Here is a 25,206-nt window from a genome sequence, read left to right as displayed (position 1 = left end):
GACCATAAAAAGGAAATAACAAGAAGAATAAGATTGGGTTGGAGCGCATTTGGCAAGCACTCGCAGATTATGACTAGCAGCTTACCGGTATCGCTCAAGAGGAAAGTATACAACAGTTGCATCTTGCCTGTACTCACCTATGGGGCTGAAACGTGGAGGCTAACCAAGAGAGTTCTACTTAAGTTTAGGACAACCCAGAGGGCTATGGAACAAAAAATGGTAGGGGTAACATTAAGAGATAGAAAGCGTGCAGAGTGGGTCAGAGAAATAACTCAAGTTACCGACATTCTAGTGGAAATTAAGAAGACGAAATGGACATGGGCGGGACATGTAGTGCGAAGAGAGGATAACATATGGTCGCTGAGGGTAACAAACTGGATTCCAAGGGAAGGAAATCGTAGCAGGGGGCGGCAGAAAGTTAGGTGGGCAGATGAGATTAAGAAGTTCGCAGGGGTCAAGTGGATGCAGCTAGCACAGAACCGGGTTAAGTGGAGAAATGGGGGGGGGGAGGGGAATGGGGAGAGAACCGGGTTAAGTGGAGAAATAGGGGGGGGGGAGGGGAATGGGGAGTGGGGAGTGGGTTCATTATGCGAGTGGGTTGACTACGCGACAAATACCGTATTATTTTTCACGATCACAAGTGGCGCTTCAAGCCGATTTCTGTATATCGAATTATCGATATATCAAACTATTTCGCGACCCCCTTCGTGTTCGAAATATATCCGGGTTCGACTGTAATCACTTAGTACTCGCGAGGCCAAACTCTTCTATCAGAACCATCCTGTGTTAGTAGCAGGCCCGCGTGAAATGTTCCGAGTATACATGCATTCTCAGGTGTAGAGGGGGCCCCGGATTGCACGATTCAGTTTGCTGCGAAGCTTTTTTTTTTCCGGCAAATTGGTGGTAACTCAGCATGTTGCTTTTCGTAGAATAACTTATGCAGCCAACAACACAACACTAGCTACCACCCATCGCTGCAAAGGAATGCATTAAAGTGTGAGCTGAAACTACAAGACAGTGATTCCAAGATCTATGCTGTTTGCAAGCAAGCTGTCGGTTGTGCCTGCATTGTTTCAGGCTGTTTCCAAGTAGTGCCGCCATCGGCTTGCCCTGTGCCAGCAGCACCTCATAGGATTGTACAGGCGACGCCACACCGTACAAGCCGTGTACGGCAGGACTGTTGCATTGTCGCCGTCGTCTGCTTGAAAACCCCTGCATGACTGTGACATCATCAAGCACAGTGTTGGCCGTAAAAATTTCCTGCCCAGCAGCGCGGTGAGTGTCCCAGTGCGCTGTCTTTAAAATTATGTTGTGTGAAAACTAAACCGTCCTCAACTGTGCTTTTTGGAACACAGACTGTTGATATTGAGAAGAACGTCTGATGCAAATTTCATTAATATCAGTAAGCATCGAAAAATTGCTGGAGTTAACCTTAAAGTGTCTCCCACAGATTTTTTTTTTTTTTTTTTTTTTTTCCATGCGTTTTTTATGGCAAGGTCAAAGCATATGTATGCCGCATGCTCTGCATTTCGCTCTATGTGGATTTGTAGCATTCAGTGTCACCCAGTCCTTTTAATTGCTATTACCGAGCTACACACTTAAAAATTTACTTTTGGGGCATTCTTCTACACTGCAGCATAGTCGCATCCACATGCAAGGAACTACACAAATGCTTAGCAAACTGAAGTGTGCACATCCAGTGAAACATCAAAACAAAGGAAGTGCAACATGGCAGCAGCCAGTTTTAAGGTCGCTTCCACCAGACTAGCAAAACTGAAGAAATATACTCTCCAAAAAAATACTTCCTTTCTTATTAAGTGACATGAAATTTTCTTGCCCTAAACTGTGATTTACATTTTTGTGCAAAGATTTTTCAAGGACTTTCAAGCATTAAAACAGCATGGTTTATGGTAATTCAAGTCCCAAAGCGATCCGATGAGGGGCGCTGTAGTGAAGGGGTCTGGATAGTTTTAGACCACCTGATGTTAAGGCGCACTAACATTGCACAGTACTCTGGCGCCGTACATTATGCCGCCTCAAAGCGACCCAATGAGAGGCACTTGTCCAGATACTTTTCAACCACCAGTAGTGCTAACATGCACCGATACTGCACAGTAATGTGGTACCTTACTGTATGGTTTTGGTTTTTGGGGTTTTACATCCCAAAGTGACTCAGGTCATGAGAGATGCCGTAATGGAGGGCTCCGGATATTTCGACCACCTGTGGTTCATTAGCATGCACTGACATCGTACAGCACAAAGGCGTCTAGCTTTTCGCCTACATCAAAAACCTTGAGCACAGTAGTCAAGCGCCCGAACTACTGCACCACCATGGCAATGCTCTGGCGCCTTACGTTTTGCCGCCTCCATCGAAATGCCAAGATTGAAATCTGGCATCAAGCATATTACGGGTAAGAAAATATAATTTTCAAGTTCAATGTTTTTAAGATTTTCGAGAACCAGGACATACTGGTGTTGTTTGTACAGAACAAGGGAGTGTCTCGGATCAACTACCACTGAATAGTGCAGTGCAAAAGGTTCAAGGCGAATTTCTATATTAACTTCGAAAAAACCATTTTAAAGAGGATCACTTAGAATAACAATGCCATAGACGAAGTAGAGAGGGTTCAAAAGCAGGCTGCTCGGTACATAATATAACAATCCCCCTACATACATCAGCATCAGCATAAAAGCTAGCCTGACAACAATACCTCAACAAAATTGATCCTGTATGCCGAATTTGAGCTCTTGTACCAATTATAGCAAAGATATTAAAGAACTGAACTCATCAGTTTACTTTTTTCTCTTCGACATGCAACCCAACATCTCTTTAATGTCCATAGTACAGTAAAAGCTCGTTAATTCTAACTTTACAGGACCGGGGAAAATTTCGAATTATCTGACGTTCGAATTATCAAATAGCCTAGAAAAAACTGACAAGAACCATATGCATTACGGTAAATGTACTGCATTTACTCGCGTAACAAACTCACTCGCATAATGAACCCACCCACCCCCTATTTTCGCCTAAGAATTTGAAACAAAAAAAGGCGTCAGTCGTTAGCGATTCCCTCCATTTTGCACCATCAAGGTCCACAACGCATTTCTTTCCAGTGCACCAAGATGCTACGCAGTGATAACATCACGGTGTGTTTAGCGTTTGACGTTAGCTCTAGAATGGGGGAGGGGGGGGAGCGAACTTAGCAGAAGGCCAGCGCTTGTCCTGCTGTGCAAGCCTCGTTTTCAGTACATTTGCCTTATCATACCATGGGCGATTGGAGCGGGGGCCATCTACTGCAACTCAATCATTTGAATGCGCGATAACAGCAGACGCCATATGAAGCGAACGCTGCTAAAAGCCGACATGATCACAACTGACCGCGTGCTTCCATTGATTGATGAGTGGATGAATGAACGACTTGCAAAAAAAATTCCGCATAATTTGTAGCACTCGTCCATAGGCATTGGCTGCGACCGCTTAGAAAGCGTGCAAAGTGGGTCAGAGAAATAACTCAAGTTAGTGGCATTCCAGTAGAAATCAAGAAGAAATGGGCATGGGCAGGACATGTAGTACGAAGAAAGGATAACCGATGGTCGCTTAGGGTAACAAACTGGATTCCAAGGGAAGGAAAGCGTAGTAGGGGGCAGCAGAAAATTAGGTGGGTGGATGAGATTAAGAAGTTCGCAGGGGTCAAGTGGATGCAGCTAGCACAGAACCGGGTCAATTGGAGAAATATGGGAGAGGCCTTCGCCCTGCAGTGGGTATATTCAGGCTGATGATGATGATGATGATGGCTGCGACCGCGCCGACAATTTATCTGTATTTGAGATTTAACAGGGCTCGAATTAACGAGTATTTAGTTGCAAGTTTTGAAGGTTGCGCGGAAGAGAGTAGGCAGCCACCAACCCGTACCCTACGGCACCGACGGTCGCCACGGCGTCATTTAGGCTTTACCCACTCTTCCATGGTTTTACCTGGTTTCATCTGTCCCTGTTTCGGATGTGCGCAGCCTTGAACTATGCCACTCTTTCGCGGAGGGAGATGTCTTTTTTTGGGAGGGAGCCACATCTGTGTGCCAAGCCACCCAAACGCGGCAGCACATAGTTCGAATTATCCGTAGTGAAACCGACGCACGTTCGAATTAACACTTTCCTGTTCGCGCCTATTCCCATTGATAGCCCATTATCGATGGTTTCACAATTCAAATTTTCCCGTTTCCGAAGCGCTCTTTGACAAGTGGCGGTATCCAGTGAGAAATGGAGACTCTTTTCAATTTCACATTCGGTTTTTTTTTTTTCGCCACGTCACGGCAGTTCCTATAGTTTCCGAGTGACGCAACCGGCGCTCCTTGCTTGCAAAATGGCGTTGACGTCGCGCGCTGCTGCTGCTCAGAAGCGGCCAGTTTCCACGGATACCAACGCATCTGAGTGCTCATCTATGGATGCTAACAGCAACAGTGATTCTGAAGATGACTTCAGCTCTTCAGATTTCAGCACCGACAGCAAAACTGCGTCAAACCGACCAGGAATGTCAACGGCCATACCCTGGTAAGCATCGTTTTCTTTCGCAAAGTTTTGCTTTTGCTGCATGCTGATGGGTAGAAATCAGTGTTCTTAAAGTCATAACTGTTATCTGCAGGGTCTCAACGTCATTCGGGCAGGAATACTTGCCACCGACAGTGCAGAATGTGTTTTCGGCAAACAGAGAGCCAGGGGCCCACCTCGGCTTTGTGCACCGGAGTACCACTCGGCGCTACTCAAGAGCCGTTCGCGCGGTAGCACGACGGCCACTAGGTGTAACTTTCTTTCATAACTTCATTACTACTGTATCTAGACAGTTAAAATATACATTATTAGACCGGTCCCTGACCTACAAAACGTATATATATTTCAGATTTCTTTTGATGTTTTTTTTGTGAAGACATTTTGTTTTTGTGCATTTATTTTTCACTACTTTTTGTAATTGTTTTCATTTTTTTGGCAATTCTTACATAAAGATATTCATTTCACCTATTTTCATTGCAAAGAGAATTTCCTCCTCTACAATTTGATACTAGACACTTCTATACCACACAAGTTTTTGGTAAAAAAAAATGTTTAATGACACCACCCAAAAACCACTACTTTTCCCGTGGACAGGAAAGTGTTAATGGGCTTTTCATACACAGATCTCTATGGGGCTTGGCCGGACCAAGTAGTGTAGTTCGAATTATCTCAAAATACGAATTATCGAGGTTCGAATTAACAAGTTTTCACTATAACTGTTTCAAAATACAGTAGAATCCCGCTACAACAAAATCAGCAAGGCGTACGAAAAATTTCGTTGTCGCAGAATTTTGTTGTCTATAATTTACAGACAACTTGAGCAAAAAAAATTTTTATTTCCAGAAGTCCGTAAGCTTTGTCTGCTTGCGTTTCACTGCCAGCAGCGGCGTCACGCGACACACGACTCTCACACTCTGTTAAGAGAGCCATCACGTCATCATCGTTAGAGCCCAGGAACTTCCTAATAATATCGAAGGCATCCATCACCTGCGACGAGATTGCCAAGGCGGGTGAATCCTGGGCGGAGTCGTCTTCAGCATCGGACGGCGGCTCTTCCGGCTCGCCAACACTTTTAATGATGTCCTCATCACTTAGCTCTTCGTAGACAAGCACATCCGCGTTAGAGTTGAGGAAATCGCCCAGCTCGATATCGCCAGGGATGTTTCCTACATCCTGGAGGGATTTCCGAGGCCGTACCGATCCCCGGAGTCGACGATGATGAAACGTCATCTTCCGCGGCTGTAGCTGTGCTGGTCGCCTCCTGGTCAACAAACTCTGCGTGCTGGAAGCAGTTGTAGATCAAGGTGGACCGGGTCACATTCTACGCAGCAGCCATCATCTGAAGAGCCATGAATAGGGCCATCTTTGTCTCCCTGCCAGTTTCGAGGTTCAAGGGAATCTGCTGAATCATCCTCTCCCGATAAGCTCACTTCACGCTTCGGATGATGCCTTGATATCCAGTGGCTGAATGATCAAAGTGCAGTTCGGTGGAAAAAATCGCACTTCGACGCTTGACAGTTTGACATCGTCAATGCAGTGGGCAGATGAATTGTCAAAGAGCAAACAAACCTTTCAGTTCTGCCTGTTCACGTCACAGTCAAATGCCGTAAGCCAGTCAGCAAATATGGTATGGGTCATCCACGACTACCCGTCAAGAACAGAAGCCTTCCCATTAAGTATGTCGCTAACGACGTACTTGATGGGAAGGCTTCTGTTTCCCTTGAAGCAGCGCAATTTTGCACTTTTGCCAATAACTAACGGGGGACGCTTGTCCGATCCATTCATGTTTGTGCGCAGCAGCACAGTCACCCTTTTCTTGCTGTGCTTGCCACCCTGGCAACGCTGCCCTTTAAAATTTAGCATCCTCGCTGGCAGCATCTCACAAAAGAGGCTCGTCTCGTCCACGTTGTAAATATCGGACAGCACGTAGCCGCTCATAATATTAGCCACGTTGTCTACCACCCATTCCGATGTGCCGCCAGTGTCCGCGGAACTTGCTTCACCGCACAAAACTTTTTCCACGATGTTGTGCCTCGCTTTGAAGTGATTGAGCCAACCTGTGCTGGCCTTAAAGTCATCCAGACCTAGCAAGTAGGCATAATTGAGGGTTTTCTGCTGAACAATGCTTGTTCTTGGCTCGCATTTCGACGAACCAGGCGTAGGCAGCCTTATCAAACTCCTCATATGTTGGCCTGCGTCACCTTGTGTTGAGCTGAAGTGCCTGACGCAAGTGCCTTGCCAATGCTTTCTTTACTCTTCAGTATCGTTGATAACAACTCAAAGCGATGCCAAAATCTGTGGCAATATTCGCCTTCTTCCCACTTTTCGCTTCAGAGATAATACAAGCTTTTTTTCTTCTAGCAAAAGAAACTTCCGCTTCTTCACTGGCGGTGACATCCTAGAAAGTTAGCAGCGACTAGCAGAGATGAGACGAGACTACACTGAACGATGCACTCACGAACGACAAGGACACACAAAAAAGAAAATGATGATGCAGAGTGGGCTTTTTCTTACGCTTTTCAGCCTACCTCGCGTTTTTTCTTTTTTTTTTTCTCTCTGACAAGGCACGAAGCTCCGCCCACCAGACCTCAGCCAGCCTGAAACGCACCCAGTTCCTAGCAGACAACGCCGCCAAAGACACTAACAGATGACGTCATATTTACGTGCTTTCGAACAGCCCCTCTTCGCTTGGAGGCCGCAAATGCTTGCCAGCCAACACCGCTCACACGCGATCATGACGGGCTTTCCTGCTTGGCAGGAAAATGCAAGCACGGTGACCGCAAGCACCATGACCGCGAGCTGCATCAATCGAAGAAGCCCAGCAAAGGCAAGGGAGGACTCATTTTTTTTGCACGGACAACAGAGTTAGCCAATGAGCAGGGCATGACGTCACTTCAAAAGCCACGTAGGCATCTGAAGGCAAAAAAAGCATACGAGCGGTGCGCGCAAATAGGATGTGCGGTATGGATGCCTTTACACTTGCACGGTTTTTGTTTATTAAGGACTAATTAAGGTTTTATAGTCTCATGAGTATGGACACGATTTGTGCATCCGTGTGGATGTCACACCGTCACTGTCGAGAAACGACTTGATTAATGAGTAAAAAAATTGTTGTATGAGGTAGAGGGTGAAAAAATGTGTGTGTGCAAAATTTCATTGATGTGAAGTAATCAACTAATTTGAGCCAAAAAAGTCAATCTGATGTCAAAACAGACAAGGACGTCGATATAGTATGCAGATGTCAAAACAGCCACGGACACTGAAACTGTGCAAAATAAATCAAAATTGCACAAAAAATGTGCAAAAACATTGCAAAGCATTATTTGATGTAAGGCCTCGTCATTGTGTTAAAGCAATGAAAACAGTCAGTCAGGAGTAAAAGAGGAAAAAAGTAGTACGAACATTTAAGACAAAAACCAAGAGAAAAAAGTAGAAAGTTAAAAAAAGGGACCAGAAGAAAAACGAGCAAATCAGTTACATCAGTTACACAAGTTCCGCGCTTTTTTGCGCACACAATTTTTGAAACACATTCAATTATGGAACAAAAATTTATTGCGTGATGCATAACGTAGCGTTTAAATTGGCTTGCGAAGTAGCGACGCAGCGGCTAGACGTTATGACTGTAAACACAACGATCGAAGTGCGCAGGAGGATCGGCATCTCTGCTGGCTTCAGGAAAATAATCGCTTCTTTTCGTCATTTCTTTGTCACATACTATGTTCATTTTGCACCACTATTCTGTGCAGTTCGGGAACGCGAAAAGATTGCTCACGGTCCCGACGCGCGCCGCAAATCTATGCGCACCGAATTCACTCGCCCCGAAAAGAAAACGCTGCCGTTGATATTCCACACGCATTCGGCAGCCCCGAGTATTTTGGCGGCTCATGCTCGCATTTCGGTCAGGGATTATATATTGATTTTACTTTTTTACGTATATTAGTGCTGAAAAGTATTCGCCGTCGACGTGATGCACTGAGTTGGCTTTGCGTTTCGAGAAAGTTTTTGCTCGGCGGCCGATCTCGGGTAGACTCGGTCACCGACAGTCGGCAGACTGGTTTTGTCGGTGTCCCCGGCCTCAAAGCCTGTCACACTGGGAAGACATTTGGTTTTCGGTCGTGTTGACGTCGTCGTCGGCCTAGTGTGACAGCTTGGTCGGCCGCAGACACGGTCGGCCGACGAGTTGGCCAACCGTCGGTGTCGTTGTCGGGTGTGTGTCGGCGTCGTGTCGCGCTAGTGTGACAGGTCCTTAATGCAACATAACATATTTTTCCTAATGGGCACAGTTGGCAGTGCATTTGCTATTCATTCAATCGTCAAAAGCTCTCCAGTGGATGTCATAACCACGGCAAATAACCACCACTGTGTGCCAACACTATCAGTACCATGATTTTGGTTCTCAAGCAAATTAAAATATTAAGTACTGCAATATGCGTGTTTTTAAGCGATGGTAATACCATCGCCGAAATCACCAACTGCAACAAAAAAGCAAGACAATGAGCACAAATTATGTTGCAGGACCTCTTTAAGAGCGATCTAAGTGCCTCCAACGTTAAAATTTCTCATTTGGGAGGTGTTTTCCATAATCATTACTGGATGAACTCTAAATTGCAATACTAATTCCATCTGGTTTTCTGTACACCAGTCACTTGGCTGTTTCCTCATCGCTTGTTTCTGTGTCCATAGTAAACAAACTGTCACCTTTACAATACAGTGCAGTCCACTTATTAAGAAAACCTGAAAATCCAATCGTTATAACCGATTATCATTATACCTGGACCGGTGAAAAAAAAAGCCCACCCACGTATTTTCCCATGCATGTAAGCTTGCCTACTTACTAGCGATGAGTAAATCGGGTTGAACAAAGCTAGTCATCGTAAAGAGCACTAAACACTTTATTACAGTATACATCAATAGCGATAAAAGAGCTTAAGCATACTTAAAGTCAGAAATTCGCATTCACTTGAGCAGCAGCTGAAGCTTCATAATCGCTGTGAGCATCGCTTCCAGTAGCGCATACTACGCCGGCGGCAGTCCTTTTTGCGTGCACAAGACCGATTAGCAACTGGATGAACTGAAGGACATCCCTAGCCTTGATGATTGTTAAAATCGTAGAGTGCGAATATCCATATTTTTTCAAGAGGCTTCCAACCTTGAAACCCTGCCAAAAATCCCGATGAATCTGCCAATTCGTCTCATGAGCTATCGCGCTGTCCGTCAATGTGGTCGCCGCAATCTTCCACGGATGCAGAATCGGCTATGGCGATGACAATACGGTCACAGCAGCACCCTTTGCGCGGCTGCGATTGCGATAATGATAGTGCTCATTTCCTTCCGTTTTTGCCGCATATGTCAAGTATTCACGTCATTGCCTTCTTAATATTTGAACTTTTATTGAATATTCAGTCAAACTGTCATGGTAAACACCTACCGGGTGGCGATAAAGCTATCATATCCGATGTACCGCCGATAATAGTTATATCTGGTTTATTTTTACATAGGGGCAATAGGAAAAATGATAAATCTCAAGAATTTGATCGTTATAAGTGATATACAGTCAAACCTCGATATAACAAACACGCATATTACAAATTATTGAATATATCGAACTCTTCCGAAATTATTTTGTCAAACACATGTATTTTTAACTTCCCATAGCGAACGCGGTTCGGCATAAAACGGATATTGACATGCGGTTGGTGACATGCCCGCAACAATGACTGTAGAGGACTTTGTAGGCGGCGAAGACATCACGGCGACCACGGCTGTACTGGCGGACGCCGAAATCGCTGTGGAAGTTTCTGAACATCCCGCAGACGAAGCTCAGGCTGACCCTGCAGACGATGAGAACATTCCGACTTCACAAGAAGCGCTTGCTGCATTGGATTTACTGCGCTGCCACTGCAGTGCTATTGCAGTGCTATTGCAGTGGGTTTGCCCTTGTTGAGTGTTTGCAAACTGTGGAACAGGGCGTGATACGGAACGCGATCAACACAAAAAAGCAGGCCGTGATAATGCAGTTCTTTGCGCGTAAATAAATGGACGTGACCCAAGTAGGCACCCTCCAAGTTGCTGTGCCTTCTCTGATTGAATTTCGCTGCTCTTGCGTGTATTTTCTACGAAATTTTATATTACGAATTATGGATAGAGCGAACTATTTTCTGATTTTTTAACTGTTCGTTATAACGAGGTTTCACTGTATCGCTATTTCTGGCATCGTTATAAGTGGAATGCACTGTAGAACTGTCCTCGAGTAAAAGGATTCAGCGAAACGAACTTAAAGAGACAATGACAGAGTCGTTCAATGTGTTGCCGTTTTATTCTTCTGTGAATAATATACAGGTCTGTGATCCTACTAGCAAAGTTTTAGCGTATATTACAAACAAACGCGATAGAAATCGGAATTCGGAAGCTCCTCCCACCAAGAGCGACCGCCACATTGAAATGCTCATGTGATGTCACAGAGGATACGCGGCAGAGCGTCATCTGCAATGCAGGCTGCAACATCAAAGGACGTCTTTTATTTTTTTTCTTGGGACAACTGATACAGTGGTTGTCCCTCATGCAGAAGTGCTTGATGAAGATATTACCGCACGAAAGCGATATAGAGTAAGGTATGTTTTCTTCAGCATAAGGCCTGCTCACAGTCAGTGGGCTGCACGGTTCCTTAGCTTGCCGACGCACTGATCTTTCATTACTCCGGCAACGACGCCAGCACAGCCAACGGTCACCTATCACTGTAGTGTGAGGTTTTCGGCCCCGTGACGCCGACAGAACTGATTAGCGGACGGTCGTCCGATCTGTTTTGGTGGGATCGGAGGCCGAGCGAGGACTTGACACCTGATGAGTGAAAGGCCTGAACAGCTGTGCTTGTCTGTAGCTTAGCAGTGTCAAAAAAAGGAAAACATGAGACCACACTTTATATGTTCCCCCTCGTCATCAGCAATGACCTTCACCAGAAATGTTAGCCGGCGCCGAACTGCCAGCTCGTTCAGCGACGAGTAGGCCTAGCGCGAGTATGCGGGGTTTGGGTCTAGAGTTTCGGTGATTACTGAACGCGCATTCACAAGCTTAACGGTTGCATGCGGCCATCGAGTGTAGTTCTGGCAGTAGCGACCCCAAATCGACGACTGCTTACAACACAAAGCAAGTGTACATTGAGCGGGAAGCGTCAATATATATGACCTTGTCTAGTGAGCGCAGCCGGCAGCTGTCAGCGCCACTTGTGTGTATACCCAACGCAGGCAGGGGACATAGCATCCACGGCGCTTCTTGCAGCGCAGTTGTAGCTTGTGAACAAATAAATGTGCAACTGATGCGAAAAGAAGTGGATCGTTTTGGTATTGCCAGCTCAGCTTGCATTTTATGCCATGCGAATGAGCAGCATACATTCAGTCATTGCAAAAGCGATGTAAACAAATACGCTGGGGGCGCAGTCGCAATCCGCAAATCAGTGCATTCCTGCGGGAATTTAGGATTCACACACTAAATACGTTGAAGCACTCACGAGTGATTTGCTGGAGAAGCAATAGAAAAACAGAAGTTGAGGCTCAGGAGTCCGCCGCAATCGCGCGCGGCTGCGGGGAAGGTGAGATGGAGACGGCGGAGACTGGGAGGCTCTTGTTCGGTGCGGGCATGCACTGAACAGCAATTAAATCGCATCTGGTTTTGCGATGACGGGACAGAAGCGGCGGCGGTGGCACATGCTTTCGTGTGCTGGGCATGGCCAGACTGAACATAGCTTTGCAAAAATGCTTTACCAGCCGAAAATAATTAAGTCTTGCTAACACGAGCATGTAACATCAGGTCACGAGGTAGCAATTCGTTCAAAAGCTTTAGCTGCTCCTCTAATGTCGTAAAGTATGCTCTCGCGTCAAGGTATGCTTGTTTGAGATTTACTTTTAGTTTTTGGACCCAAGGAACAACGGCAATAGCTCAACAATCAGGAACATAACGCTATCCCCTGTTCACTTTCGCGACACATGTACACGGCCTAAGGAAACATTGGACAAGTACCTTTTTATAAGCAGGAGCGCTTGTTGCTAAAACAAGCCAACTCTCATAACATAAGAATAATACGCTTCTAATTACATGCCTAAATTATACAGCATGAGCCCGTCGATTTTGGCCTCCTCAGCAATCTCTAAACGAAGCCTAAAACAAGTCTGAGGATCTCTAAGGTCACATATTATAGTGAAGGCTTCTCAAAGAAAAGAGAATAAGTGAATAAAATATTTTTGCTGAAAAAAAAGAAAAAAAACCTCTGTGACCACCATTCACGACGTGCATGCAAGAGTGCAGCCGGCACCACGAATAGCAGACGACATGGGGACGTCAGCGTTGACGTGACGTCAGCGGCCAATGGTTGCCAGACCAGAAAGCCGATTCCGATAATAATAAAACTTAATTTTAAAATTATCTACTGCACGGAATGAGCTCAAATTTCGAATCAAATTTCGAAGATTTATAATTTACCGTGTGAGGAGTGAAATGCAATAATCAGTTTATGCTCAGTTGTTAGCTGTCATGACCCCTTTAAGGAAGTTTTGCGTTTTACCATCAATCTACTTTTCTCTCAACATCACCCAAAAGGAAACAACTCAAATCTCACTTTTGCTCACACTCGCAGACACAAGTGAGTGAGTGAGATGACTGTGCTCATAATATTGTCATGCAACAATATAAGCCTAAATGTCAAACGCTATGGCCATCTCTCCCCACACAAGTTTGGTACCAAAAACACCTCACTGGGAATTACTGCACGTCTGAATAAATGGAACAGAGGAAGGGAGGCACGAAACTACTTCTAGTATGTGTGCCTGTACAAAGGCTATTGAAGAAAAAATTTGCAAACAGGACCCGAAACATTACTTTGTGTTGTTCTCGCTCATTTCAAATATGTCTGCCAGTTAAAACAAGAACCCTAGACAACTGCAGCTCACAGATCTTAAACTTTTAAACTGCTCCACCATTACAATAAAAACGAAGTTACCATGTTGAAGTGGCTCCTTAAATACTAAATACAGTCGGCTAGGAAGCACTGGGAATAAAGCACAGCTCTGGTACACAACAGACTTCACTGATCTGACCAGTACCAAACCGTTATACAGGAGGAGTCCCAAACACGTGGCCCATGAAGCTTGTTATGCAACCCACTGGCACAAGATATTTCAACTCAACTGTTCCCAAAGAGCTATACCATTGCATCTCAGCTTTATTTCCATCTGTGCTCACCTCTTATCACTGTTGATAGCTTTACACTAACTGGTTTCTCACCGCACATTAAAAGCTAGACGCAAGACATACTTTGGGGGCAAATTAAGCAGCAGTAATTTCCACCTCCCCAAATCTAAGTTCTCAGTTAAACTTTGCCGGTTAAGCTGGAGCTTCCTTTATACCCTATATTTTCCATCCGTTTATAAGCATTTGCCCATGAGAAACAAAATTGCAAATGCAGCCCATGTGGTGACACAAGGTTAAGATCACTAGTATACAGCTAAAACACATCTATGAAGAGATACAGAACTCTGGCAATATTTCAAAAAAGCATTACTTATCAGTTTACCAAACTTACTTTGCAATGACAGGAATGCCCACGTGCCCAGCCAGTGCCTTAATAACTGCATTTCTGTTAGCATGCTGCGGTCGTTCTTCTTTTGTACGCCCATGGACAGCAATAGCTTTTACACCAGTAGATTCGATCAGTTTGCCCAGAGCCAGTGTGTCTGCAAGCTGTATAAATAAAAACAGTGGTCAAAAAGAAAAATCTATGTTCAACACAATGACAAAACCTGAGCATTTGTGATGAAATCCTCAATCTTATTTTACGTTAGTAAGTGCACGAAATTAAGACAGTATAATTTATAGGGCGAACACGCAGCTTGTCAGCCACAGTATCTTTGGTGTATTGTTTTCTAACAGAAAAGATAATGTTCAAGATTTCTATTGTCTTGCACAAGCTACAATTTGAAAGCATGGTGTTGAGTTTTCTTTCCTTTTGTGGTGAAAGTTTGTGCCTGTGCAGTGATCGCCTTCACCCCTCTTCTTTTTGCATTGTGTGTGTGAGGGGGGTGTTACCTTCTCCTGTGCGCAGCGCGGCGTGGGAGCCGAGCAGGAGTAAGATAATGCTTCACAACCGACCCCTCTGCTGCCTACCTCATGGTCTGGTGCCTGAAAGTCTAGACATAAAGGGGAACTTGCCCTCCGAGACAGACAGACAGACAGGCTCGCCTGCGGATCACGTTCACTATGCTTTGCGGATTGAAAGACAGAAGCCATATGCTATATACCCTTGATTGACCCCTGTAAAGGGTCAAAAAGTTTTGTCATGTATTTCCAAGAAAGTGTCTCCGTGTCGTCATTGCCTGCTCCTACAACATGGTGCCAAACCGGGAAATGGGATCTCCAGGACTAGGAGAACTTCTAACACTTGGAACCAGGCTGCGACGGATAAAGTGACGGCACAGTCAGCGACCGACACAATTATGCAGAGGGCAAGGGAAAAGAGAACGGCATGTCGATAGCAAAATACAAAACTAATCAGTGACGCAAAGGCAACTCTGCAATCGACAGACATTGGAGCGCTGTGCTCACTTGCGTTCTAAAAGAAGATATATGACCACAAGTTCCCAGTCCCTCTGTAATAAAAGACCACTGTATAGCAGGAAGGATGTCCAAAAGATGAAAATTCAAGACACTGTGTGTCAGCACTGTACCTTCTCAAGAACTCGAATCTTGCATGTTACAGGCAAGTCAGTGCTTTGAACAAGGGCTGTCAAGATGTCTTTCACCTTTTCAGCTTGTGTAAGCAGAGCTGCACCCATTCCACCCTGCAAAAAATTGGGAAAATCTAAATCTGCCAACCACACTCTAACTAATAGTTTCTCATGCTACTGACAGGACCTTAATGGAAAATTCCTTTGGACAGCCCATGTTCACGTCTATCCCGGCCACGTCTCTCTCACTGAAAAAGATTTCTGTGTCAGCAATACAACCGAACAGACAAAAACCAGTTGTCGGGCGACTTGGTTTGAGATTACCATAGTTACCAACAGACAGTATACAATAGCACTGTTTTGTCTTCCGTGCTGTGCACTGTTACGCTATAACCATGGTCAACGGATCACAACATATGCCCAATATTCCGCGAAAAAATCTGATTTAGGGGGCAAATCCGTATATTTAAACAAAATTAGTAAAGGATCTCCCATGTGGTGATCCTAGTCCAATGAAAGTGCTATACTCACACCAACTTCGCAACCTGCACAGCCCGTTCAGGATTGCAGGTTCCCTAAAAGGCAGTAAGAAATAGCATTATTTAAAACATGCTCATTATTTAGCTGCCGTGCAGCCATGGTAGTAATGCCACTTTGAGCAGCCGAATACTCACTATCTGCAAGATGTTGCGGCCTTTCTCTTTCTCACATGTCCTGAACACGATTTGGTGATCATCGTCGACAAAGTCCACGGTGCCTAGTACCTCTATAAAATTTAAGAGCAAACAGTAATACGTGAGCATGCCCGGCTCCGCACTGAAAGCATGTGCATTTTACACTGGGAGCCAATCAGCACTACCACTGACGCTTTAAGCGTTCTGGTGCAACGAATGAATAAGCGATTGTATTGTACTCGCAATCATTGTATTGTACTTGCACCGTCGTCAACGCGAGTATAAAACTAAGAGTGGAGTGCAGGCCTCAAAACACTGGCAAGTATAATGCGAAGGTATAGTACTCACTATTATCGATGCGCTGACACTTCAGTAGCCGGTAGTCGATGAGCTCCTAAGAAAAGACGTGTCAATTAAACTCGAACTTATAGAAACAAGGTAATTTTGCCAGCACGAACGGCGACATAGCGAGCAAAGTACCTCCGTGTAAACAAGGTCGGCTCCATAATGCAAAGCAAGAAGCCGCATGGGCAAAGTTCCTATCCTAACCATGGGCGCCAGTATAACTTTGTTCTCATAATCAATACTTAATGTCATGTTTGTTTTGCCTCTGTGTCAACAATCACCGTGAATTTAAAACAGTCTTTATCATGGTAAACCATAATAGTGCAACTCTAGCACGCGTAATCAGCTCGCAAGAGACACATGGTGCGACGCGCACGAAAAATTTCGGCCCAGTCGCAGCGTCGTTGCGGCGCAAATGCTTGCGGGCTTGCGGCACCAGCGATTTCTGTCGATGCGGGATGCGGCACGAGCGGCGGCACCATCATATTTTACGAACAATACAGGTAGAACACGCGTAAGATTAAATGTAGGATTTAATTTATATTTTTTATCAAAATATAAACACTTTATGCAAAATAGACATTTTTAACTTTTTCGTTTTGTACGCAACTACGTACAACAGTCACATCAGGCTGAATTCCATAGGCTGGCCATAGAGAAAGAGATTGGTAAAGAGCGGCCCGTTTGACTGTAGTGCACCAACCGGCCGGCGGCAACTACTTCCGGTCTTGCTGAAGGGCGCGCGATTTAAATGCTAGCCATGCGCTGCGCCCTTCCCTGCCCTTTTGGCGCATTATTTTGGTTTTAAATAATCTGCTAATGTTTCTATTTATTTTCAGCATGCATAACAACAGGAAAAATAGATTCCCAGTTCTCTAAACTGGCCATCAACGCAGCTGCGCCACAGCCTTTGCAAAACAGTGTTGCAGAAAAGACGCCAAGTGCTTTGTGAAATGAATTTATTTTGCTGCATATAAAACACGAGATTCAACAGATGTACAGGGTCTTGAATATTTGGGGGCTGGAATTTAAAAAATTCCTATGCAAAATCTACTACCCCATTCCAGCTGAAATAACGTTCACAAAGTAGCAAAATATCGTCTACGTTATCCGATAAGTGATTCAACATTGGTACTTGCCTAGATTTTCCGAAATCGAGGAAAAACTGCTCTCGGCGGCGTGCACAATTTTCGCAGAAGAGAGTCGAAAAGCTATTTTGACATGATACGTCATCTGTCGAGCAGTGAGACAAGCTCCATCCCGGCCGTTGGCGCGCTTGCCTCGCTGCCCGACAGATGACGCATCATGTCAAAATAGCTTTTCGACTCTCTTCTGCGAAAATTGTGCACGCCGCCGAGAGCAGTTTTTCCTCGATTTCGGAAAATCTAGGCACGTACCGATGTTGAATCACTTATCAGATAACGTAGACGATATTTTGCTACTTTGTGAACGTTATTTCAGCTCGAATGGGGCAGTAGATTTTGCAAAGGAATTTTTTAAATCCCAGCCCCCAAATATTCAACACCCTATAGACGGATGCATTGACAATACTTGACACACATTAGGCGATGTGCACAATACAGAAAAATAAATATACACAAGGTGAGAAACAGCACTTAGGTAGCGACAAAAAATAGCATAACTGATTTCCGAATTATTGCAAATGATATGTAACAAACCAGGCATTATACATAAACTACACAGTCCCAGTAGTGGCTACCTTGGCAAGGGTAACTTGTATTGTCCAGGGCAGAGAGGAGTACTGACGCTTGAGGGAAGGCCACACCATTCACTCGTCGCATCTGCCGTGCTTCGGCTGCAGTCCGTGGGTGCATGCAGTGCTGTTGGAAAAGGAATGAACATTATGCAGAAGGTTGCAATGAAATGTAAGGCCACTGCACCGCGCACACACCTGTGCATGTGGGTGGGTACTGAAAACTTGGTCAGCAGCAGTTATGGTCCAGAACAGAAAAGGTGTCATTCGTAAAATTGATACAAAAGCTACTCTTGCAACGTAGAGGTCAGGAAATGCAGGCTAACCTAACCTATCTGAAAATGCATTTCTACAGAGCGTGAAATAACAGCCACTAATCTAACAATATTCTTCAAGAGCACTGAACAGCTGAAGCAATGAAGCTTGCCGCATAATAAAACATTTTTCACTTTAACGTTGTCCCGTTAAATGTAACGCGCCACCACGCAAAACTAGCCGTTCGCAAAACCGCGGCCGGCGAGCACGCCATGTTGGCTTGCCTTTCATACGAGACTTTGTGAAGCGCAGACCACCGCGCTGAGCTAAACTGCCCGAAATGCCCCGCAGTTTTACAAGAATGAAACATTTTTCACCTTGCGGTTGCCCTGTTAAACGCGACACCACGCAAAACTAGCCGTTCGCAAAACCTCACGCCATGTCACATGTCATCGCGGCCGGCGAGCCATATTGGCGAGCGCCTTGTCATGCCTGTTTGCTGCTGTTCACGTGCGACTTTGTGAAGCGCAGAGCGCCGTACCGAGCTAAACTGCCTGAAATACTGCGTAATTTAACAAGAAAGTCAAGAATGAAACGCTTCTCACTTTACCGTTGCTCTGCTAAACGCGACACTTAGCAAAACTATAGCCGTTCGGCAAACTGCGTCAGCATGGCCGCACCGGCCGGCGAACACGCCATTTTGGAGCAACGGCGTCCCTTGGTGCCTTCACATGCCACTTTGTCAAGCGTGACGAGCTAAACTGTTCGAAATGAAGCTGCTTCCCGCGAACACAACATATTACACCTCGCCGTGGTTGGGAACCGCCAGAGTTACGGCGTAACGAACTGCGCCTGAACAGCCGGCGCGCCTGTTCACGAGCTGCGAAACTTATTGGCACCGGCCGGCATGGTCAGCGTAAACTGCTTGAAATGCAGCGTAGTTAAGCAAAAAACGTGGCTCACCTTGCCGTCGTTTCCAACCGCTGTCGTTCCGCGCAGCAGCCCACGAGATGTCTGTGCCGCACAAGCGCGGCGAGGCACGGGCACACTATCGCTCCCTTCGACACCTTCTTGTCGTCTGCTCCGGCGGGCTGCGAAACTTATTGGCACCGGCCGGCATGGTCAGCGTAAACTGCTTGAAATGCAGCGTAGTTAAGCAAAAAACGTGGCTCACCTTGCCGTCGTTTCCAACCGCTGTCGTTCCGCGCAGCAGCCCACGAGATGTCTGTGCCGCACAAGCGCGGCGAGGCACGGACACACTATCGCTCCCTTCGACACCTTCTTGTCGTCTGCTCCGGCGGGCTACCGCTGCTGCCGCTGCAGCGAGTGCCGTCGCGCGCGCGTCCGCGCACGTTGGTGCCGCCATCCATCAATCGGCGGCAGCGCAAAAAGTCGCGCGTCATTTCCTGGGGCGTTTTCGCCGAGTGACCGCTCTTTACCAATCTCTTTCTCAATGGGCTGGCGGCTGTCTCGTTCGCAACGATCGCTGCGACGGGAGCGGCGTGCGACCAACATGTTGGAAGTCTGCCGCAGCCGCTCTGCGACGGAAGTGGCGGGCCCTTCTGTCGCTGTGCGGCTGAAATCGCACTCTGCTGCGGCTAGAATCGCATCATGTGAAACGGCCTTTCACATGATGCGATTCTCGCCGCAGCAGAGTGCCGCAGCAGAGAGACATCACAGGTACCCCATGAAATCAGAAAACTGCTTTGAAATATTTCGATTCCATGTATTCCTATGGACGCTAAGCGTATTTTTCACCCCCAGTCGGCTGTGGCGCCGCGAGCGCCCCCTTTGTTTGTAAACACGGTGTTGGACACGGTGTTGGTCTATAACCAACACCGTGTTTAAGGGGGCGCTCGCGGTGTTGGTCTATAACGGGTGATGCTACATTCACACCAAATCGGTCTAGGGGCGGGGCCTCTGGTTTTCACGTGACCAAAAACGTCATGGCGTCGGCAAAAAAAAAACACACACACAAAAAAAAAAAAAAAAAAAGCTTTGCTCCGGCGCGGCGGCTGCGTGGAAAGCGTCGCCCGCCTGCTTCAACTTTTGAGCCATGACGGCCGCTTGTGTACCCTGTACTCGTTGTGGCAAGCCAGCAGCGGGAACCTAAAATTCCTTATGCTAGCATAAGCAGTCTTTCCAGCTATTTATTCACTTTTTTTTTTTTTTTTGCAAATCTTCGCCTAAAGAGCGCACGAATCTCGTTGAGTTTCACACTATAATATAGCTGCGGCAACAGGAATGTGAGTGATGATTAAACAAACTTACTATGTGCACTCGATGTGAGCTTAGAGATATTGTTCTTGAACGATACCTTTAATTGTGATCATTCGAACCGTGCATTTGCGGAGCTACGTCGATCATCAAAATTATAGGCTTATCGATCTATACGTACATATTACGCAACTTAATTATATGCTGCTAATAAAATGGCACATCCATTTTACTCTCGGGATCTTAATTTATTTCATTTTATACATATGTATATACGGTCCTATACCTAATACCCCTTGTCCGTTCTTATGCTGTGCTCATCATATTTTCTTCTAGCTGCAGCTCAGGTGTTTCATGCAGTCTTCAATACCATATCCTGGGGCGAGAAAAATGTTTTGCTTCCACTTAATTAACAATAATAATTAAACCGGTAAGAAAAAGAAATAAAGAAAATAAGCTAATTATAACAGTAATGTTTACCATGTCTCTCACAGCAGCATTCATCAAAGCTGCATTTTTATTATGCCTGCTCTCATTCGATCATACCGTTGTAATTTTAAAAAATTCAATTTTTTTAACTGGACAAAAATCTTTAACAGCTAGTTAAGCTCTTGGGGCTATTCTAGACCTAACTGGCTCTAGCTGGAACCAGCTGACTATTTTTCCATAAACTATACCCTAAATGGTGAAGATTTCTGCTTGATATAGTTAAAAAAAAAAAAAAAAATCTCAGAACTGAAAGCATAACCCCATGCCCTTCATAAATTTAGCAGAACATACAGTACCTGTAGCTTTCACACCATGCATCAACTTTTATATGCAAGTAAAAGCAATCGATACATTCATTTTCTCGAAGACGGCATGATATGCAGGGAAGACTTCGAAGTGATTGAAAATTCAATTAAGTTTATTTATTATGCACATTATTTACATTGGAATGAACGCAATTTCATTACAAAGAAGAACAAAAAAACGAAGCCATGTGCAGGAATTAAAAGACAAACAGAGATGCACTATGCATGCAATAAAAAATACATGAGAAACATGCTTTTATTTCCAGATATATAGTCTGCACTGTCTGTACAAACCAGCTAAAGAAAGGATAATCTGCACACGGCATACAGTGGGTGTGACTCAGATGTATGCATAGCAATAATGGCATAACATGGTAAACACTCTTTTTTTTTTTTTTTAATTATTATGAGTGCTTTTCAATGCACACCATTGCCATCAGGTTGACCGTACCCACGGCAGGGCAAAGGCCTCTGCCATATACATCAGCTAATTAACCGTGTCTTGAGCCAGCTGCACCCGCCTAGTCCTCACAAACTTCCTGATCTCATTCACCCACCTTTCTGCCTCCCTCTGTGACGTTTGCCTGCTCTTGAAATGCAGTCAATTACCCTATAGCAACCATCGGCTAGCTTGCCTGAATATTAAATGCCCTGCCATGTCCATTTCTTCTTGGTTTCAACTAGAATATTAATAACTCACGTTTATTCCTGACCACTCTCTCTGCTCGCTTACTGTCTCTTAGTGTTAAATGTATCGTTTTCTGTCTGCATTGTCTAAAAGTTATGTTGAAACCATTTTATTAGCCTTCTCATTGCTGCCCAATAGGCAGTACCAAAAAGATACAGCTGTCAGATATACTATTTACTTTTTGAGATATACTACTGGGCAGCTGCCATTCATGATCTGAGAGCTAGTACCTGCCAAATGTACTCCCAGTCAATTTTATTCTTCTAGTTATTTGACTGCCATCGAAGAGACAGGCGGTTGCTATACCTGTATTTATGACATATTTCCTAACCACTTCGAGGTCCTTGCTACCTATCGTAAACTCCTATTTGCGATCCTAGCCTGTTAAGTGTTACTTTCGTTTTCTCCATATAAAATTTTAGTCCTATTGCTCTTCCTTACCTGTCTAAATTCGTCCCCTGAGTTACTTTGCACCATTATCAATGAATCGCAGGTTACTGAGGCATCGTCCTATATCCGTCATTAAAAATTAAAAAAAAAATACCTGCTGAATTATTTGGTGTATGCGTTTCGTCCTCCCCTTTTGTCCGTGTGTAGATTGCGCTGTTCCCCCTTGCAATGAACCAACTAGCCCGCAACGTCTTGTTGAAGTTTATTTGGTGAAATGAGAAATAGGGCAAAACTTTGCCTTTCTAAGCCAATGATTGTAATGGTGTCATTTGTCGTGCAGGTGCCTTCGTTTAGGGAGAGGCTTCAGAGATTAACATTCCTTTACTGGTGAACTTTGTAAATGCAAGCCAGAACTCTCTGGCACAGAACTGGCTAGCCTTCTGAAAGCATAGTAAAAAAATAATTCATTTCGGAGTTAACTTCTTCGTCATGACAATGATAAAGAATTGAACTGCACTTTTCCTAACCTTCCACAATTTTTCTATGCATTTCTGAAGGCCCTGTAGGAACTGCTGGCTCAGACACTGCAACCTCAGAGGTTTCTGTTTATTCTTTCTTAACTGTTTATGGTCATGGAATGTTGACGCGGTCGATGCCCTCGCATCAAGCTCTGTTCGTTGTACTAACGGGGACGAAACTTTTCAGGGCGCGTCATGGAATCGAAGACGAATGTATATAACTGGTGTCAAACACATAACAGTTGGACCCGCAAATATGTCACAACATATATGCGGCACTTTACAGAAAACAAAATATTTTCTAGTGTCCTGCAAATTTTTGCCGCCGATGAATATATGCATAACACCGCTTTTACAACATATATATTGTAACAAAATTCAATTAACATCATTAAGCTGCCGTCAACACCATTTTTAATATTTTCTCCGCGCGCGCTTCAACAAAGAAATACCGAGTACTTCCGAACTACCGCGAAATACCGAGTGTATATGCACGCGCACACACACACACACACACACACACACACACACACACACACACACACACACACACACACACACACACACACACACACACACACACACACACACACACACACACACACACACACACACACACACACACACACACACACACATATATATATATATATATATATATATATATATATATATATATATATATATATATATATATATATATATATATATATATATATATGTATATATATGTATATATATATATATAGGGCCCCTGATATCATTCTTGAATCTATATATATGCATGTGCATGCAGATTTGTATATGTAGTTAGTTACAGGCGGTTACAGTTGAAAGGCTAAATTCCTAACGCTAGTTGAATGAAAAAAAAAAAAAAGAAAATCAGCTAGGTATAACCATCATCAATTTCAGTGTGTTGCACATACCGCGTTGTCACTCTTCCAGTATTCTTCGCCGAGGATGAAGATTTTTACAACTTCTTTCTCTACCCGGAAAGGCACGTCCATAAGGATTTTTCGGTCATATGATGAATTATGGAGAACATGTAAAGAGGCACTCATTTATCAGGACTCCCGCGCGCGCATACAAACAAACACACACGCGCGCACACACTCTCTCTCTCTCTCTCTCTTTCGCGCGCACGCAAATAAATTTTGCGCAATCCTTGCTACAAACGAAAACCGAAATTATTGCTCTTAGTTACTGTATAATGTTCACATTACAGCATTGCACAGTTCTCCTTATAATGCTGCCGTGCTGCAGCTAAATGGCACAAGAAAAATCGAGTGATGCTTGCATGCGTATACACATACATATATTACTGGCTACAAGCGCCGACACTGTGAAAGGAACTTACCTTTGGGTGACGCATCGAACTCTCATGAAATCCGCACAGCTACTTCACGTTGTCAGCCGAGATCTCTCCAACTTTTTACAATCTTCTTCGCATTTCAAGTATCAATCTCAGTAGCCTCCTTCCTCATGTATGTTGCTGAGGTAGCGTCGCAAAATGAGCTTGTGACGTTCAGGAGCGTCACTCATGGTCGCTAGGAAACAGTGGAATGGATAGAGATCTAGAAGCGCGCGCGCGGATCGACGGCCGAAAAGAACACGGGGACGCGCTTTTTTATTGTATGTATTTTTTGCCAATGCCATGACGTCATTGAACACGTGAAAAGCGGAGGCCCCGCCCCTAGACCGATTTGGTGTGAATGTAGCATCACCCGTCTATAACCAACACCGCGAGCGCCCCCTTTGTTTGTAAACACGGTGTTGGTCTATAACCAACACCGTGTTTACAAACAAAGGGGGCGCTCGCGGCACCGCAGCCGACTGGGGGTGAAAATTAGGGTTAGCGTCCATAGGAATACATGGAATCGAAATATTTCAAAGCAGTTTTCTCATTTCATGGGGCACCTGTGATGTCGTTATACGGTACAAAGCAATTATGAACATCCTAGAGCAGATCGTCAAAATATGAAATCTCATTACCGAGGCGAAGTATTTTTAAAATACCGCAAAACATGTGGGCGTGCGAGTTGAGAGGGCGACCCGTAGAAATACGTGTAAACACAACTTACCAGAACATTTTTCTCATTTCGCAGAACATCAGAAAGGGTGGCCGGTCGTTAAATGACCAGCGCTGTGAAGAAATGTGTGATAAAGTATGGTGCGTCATTACGGAGGCACTCTACTGTTAAAACTCCCCGAATAACCTGTGTTATGAATCCAGACACCGCCAAAAGGCAAGCTGGGAGTAGCGAATCGCGCAGTCTTGCTTACCGTCTGATATGCTGCCGCATAGGGTAAATAAGCTTGATAATACTGTCACTCCAGTGATACGTCCTAGACAG

The 25,206-nt window shown here is 44.8% G+C and overlaps 2 protein-coding genes across 3 annotated transcripts in view; both read right to left on the bottom strand.

Annotated features, from left to right (window-relative positions):
• The window catches only part of Dus2 (Dihydrouridine synthase 2), a 41,734-nt gene extending 25,037 nt beyond the window's left edge, over positions 1-16,697 (bottom strand). The window contains exons 1-7 of one of the 2 annotated variants that reach the window (XM_084590636.1): positions 16,412-16,697; positions 16,280-16,325; positions 15,932-16,023; positions 15,789-15,832; positions 15,445-15,505; positions 15,333-15,371; positions 14,117-14,274 (exon numbers count right to left, since the gene is read on the bottom strand). In XM_084590636.1, the coding sequence (XP_084446762.1) occupies positions 14,117-14,274; positions 15,333-15,371; positions 15,445-15,505; positions 15,789-15,832; positions 15,932-16,023; positions 16,280-16,325; positions 16,412-16,528 (557 nt within the window). In that variant the 5' untranslated portion in view covers positions 16,529-16,697. Of the gene's footprint in view, positions 1-14,116; positions 14,275-15,257; positions 15,372-15,444; positions 15,506-15,788; positions 15,833-15,931; positions 16,024-16,279; positions 16,326-16,411 lie in introns of both variants that reach the window. The other variant, XM_084590635.1, reaches the window with a different exon arrangement.
• A 955-nt stretch (positions 16,698-17,652) lies between these two features.
• Positions 17,653-24,224, bottom strand: LOC146205980 (uncharacterized). The gene is made up of 4 exons (XM_084608278.1): positions 24,210-24,224; positions 19,420-19,547; positions 19,209-19,344; positions 17,653-18,117 (listed from the first exon to the last, which is right to left on the bottom strand). The coding sequence occupies exons 1-4, from the start codon at positions 24,222-24,224 to the stop codon at positions 17,962-17,964; spliced, it is 435 nt and encodes a 144-aa protein (XP_084464404.1). The 3' UTR covers positions 17,653-17,961.
• Positions 24,225-25,206: the final 982 nt, after the last annotated feature.

The sequence above is a fragment of the Amblyomma maculatum genome, chromosome 1 (assembly GCF_055883805.1).
Source record: "Amblyomma maculatum isolate TAMU_Amacu chromosome 1, ASM5588380v1, whole genome shotgun sequence".
In the NCBI taxonomy this organism is placed as follows: domain Eukaryota; kingdom Metazoa; phylum Arthropoda; class Arachnida; order Ixodida; family Ixodidae; genus Amblyomma; species Amblyomma maculatum.
This window is presented reverse-complemented; position numbering and strand designations above follow the sequence as displayed.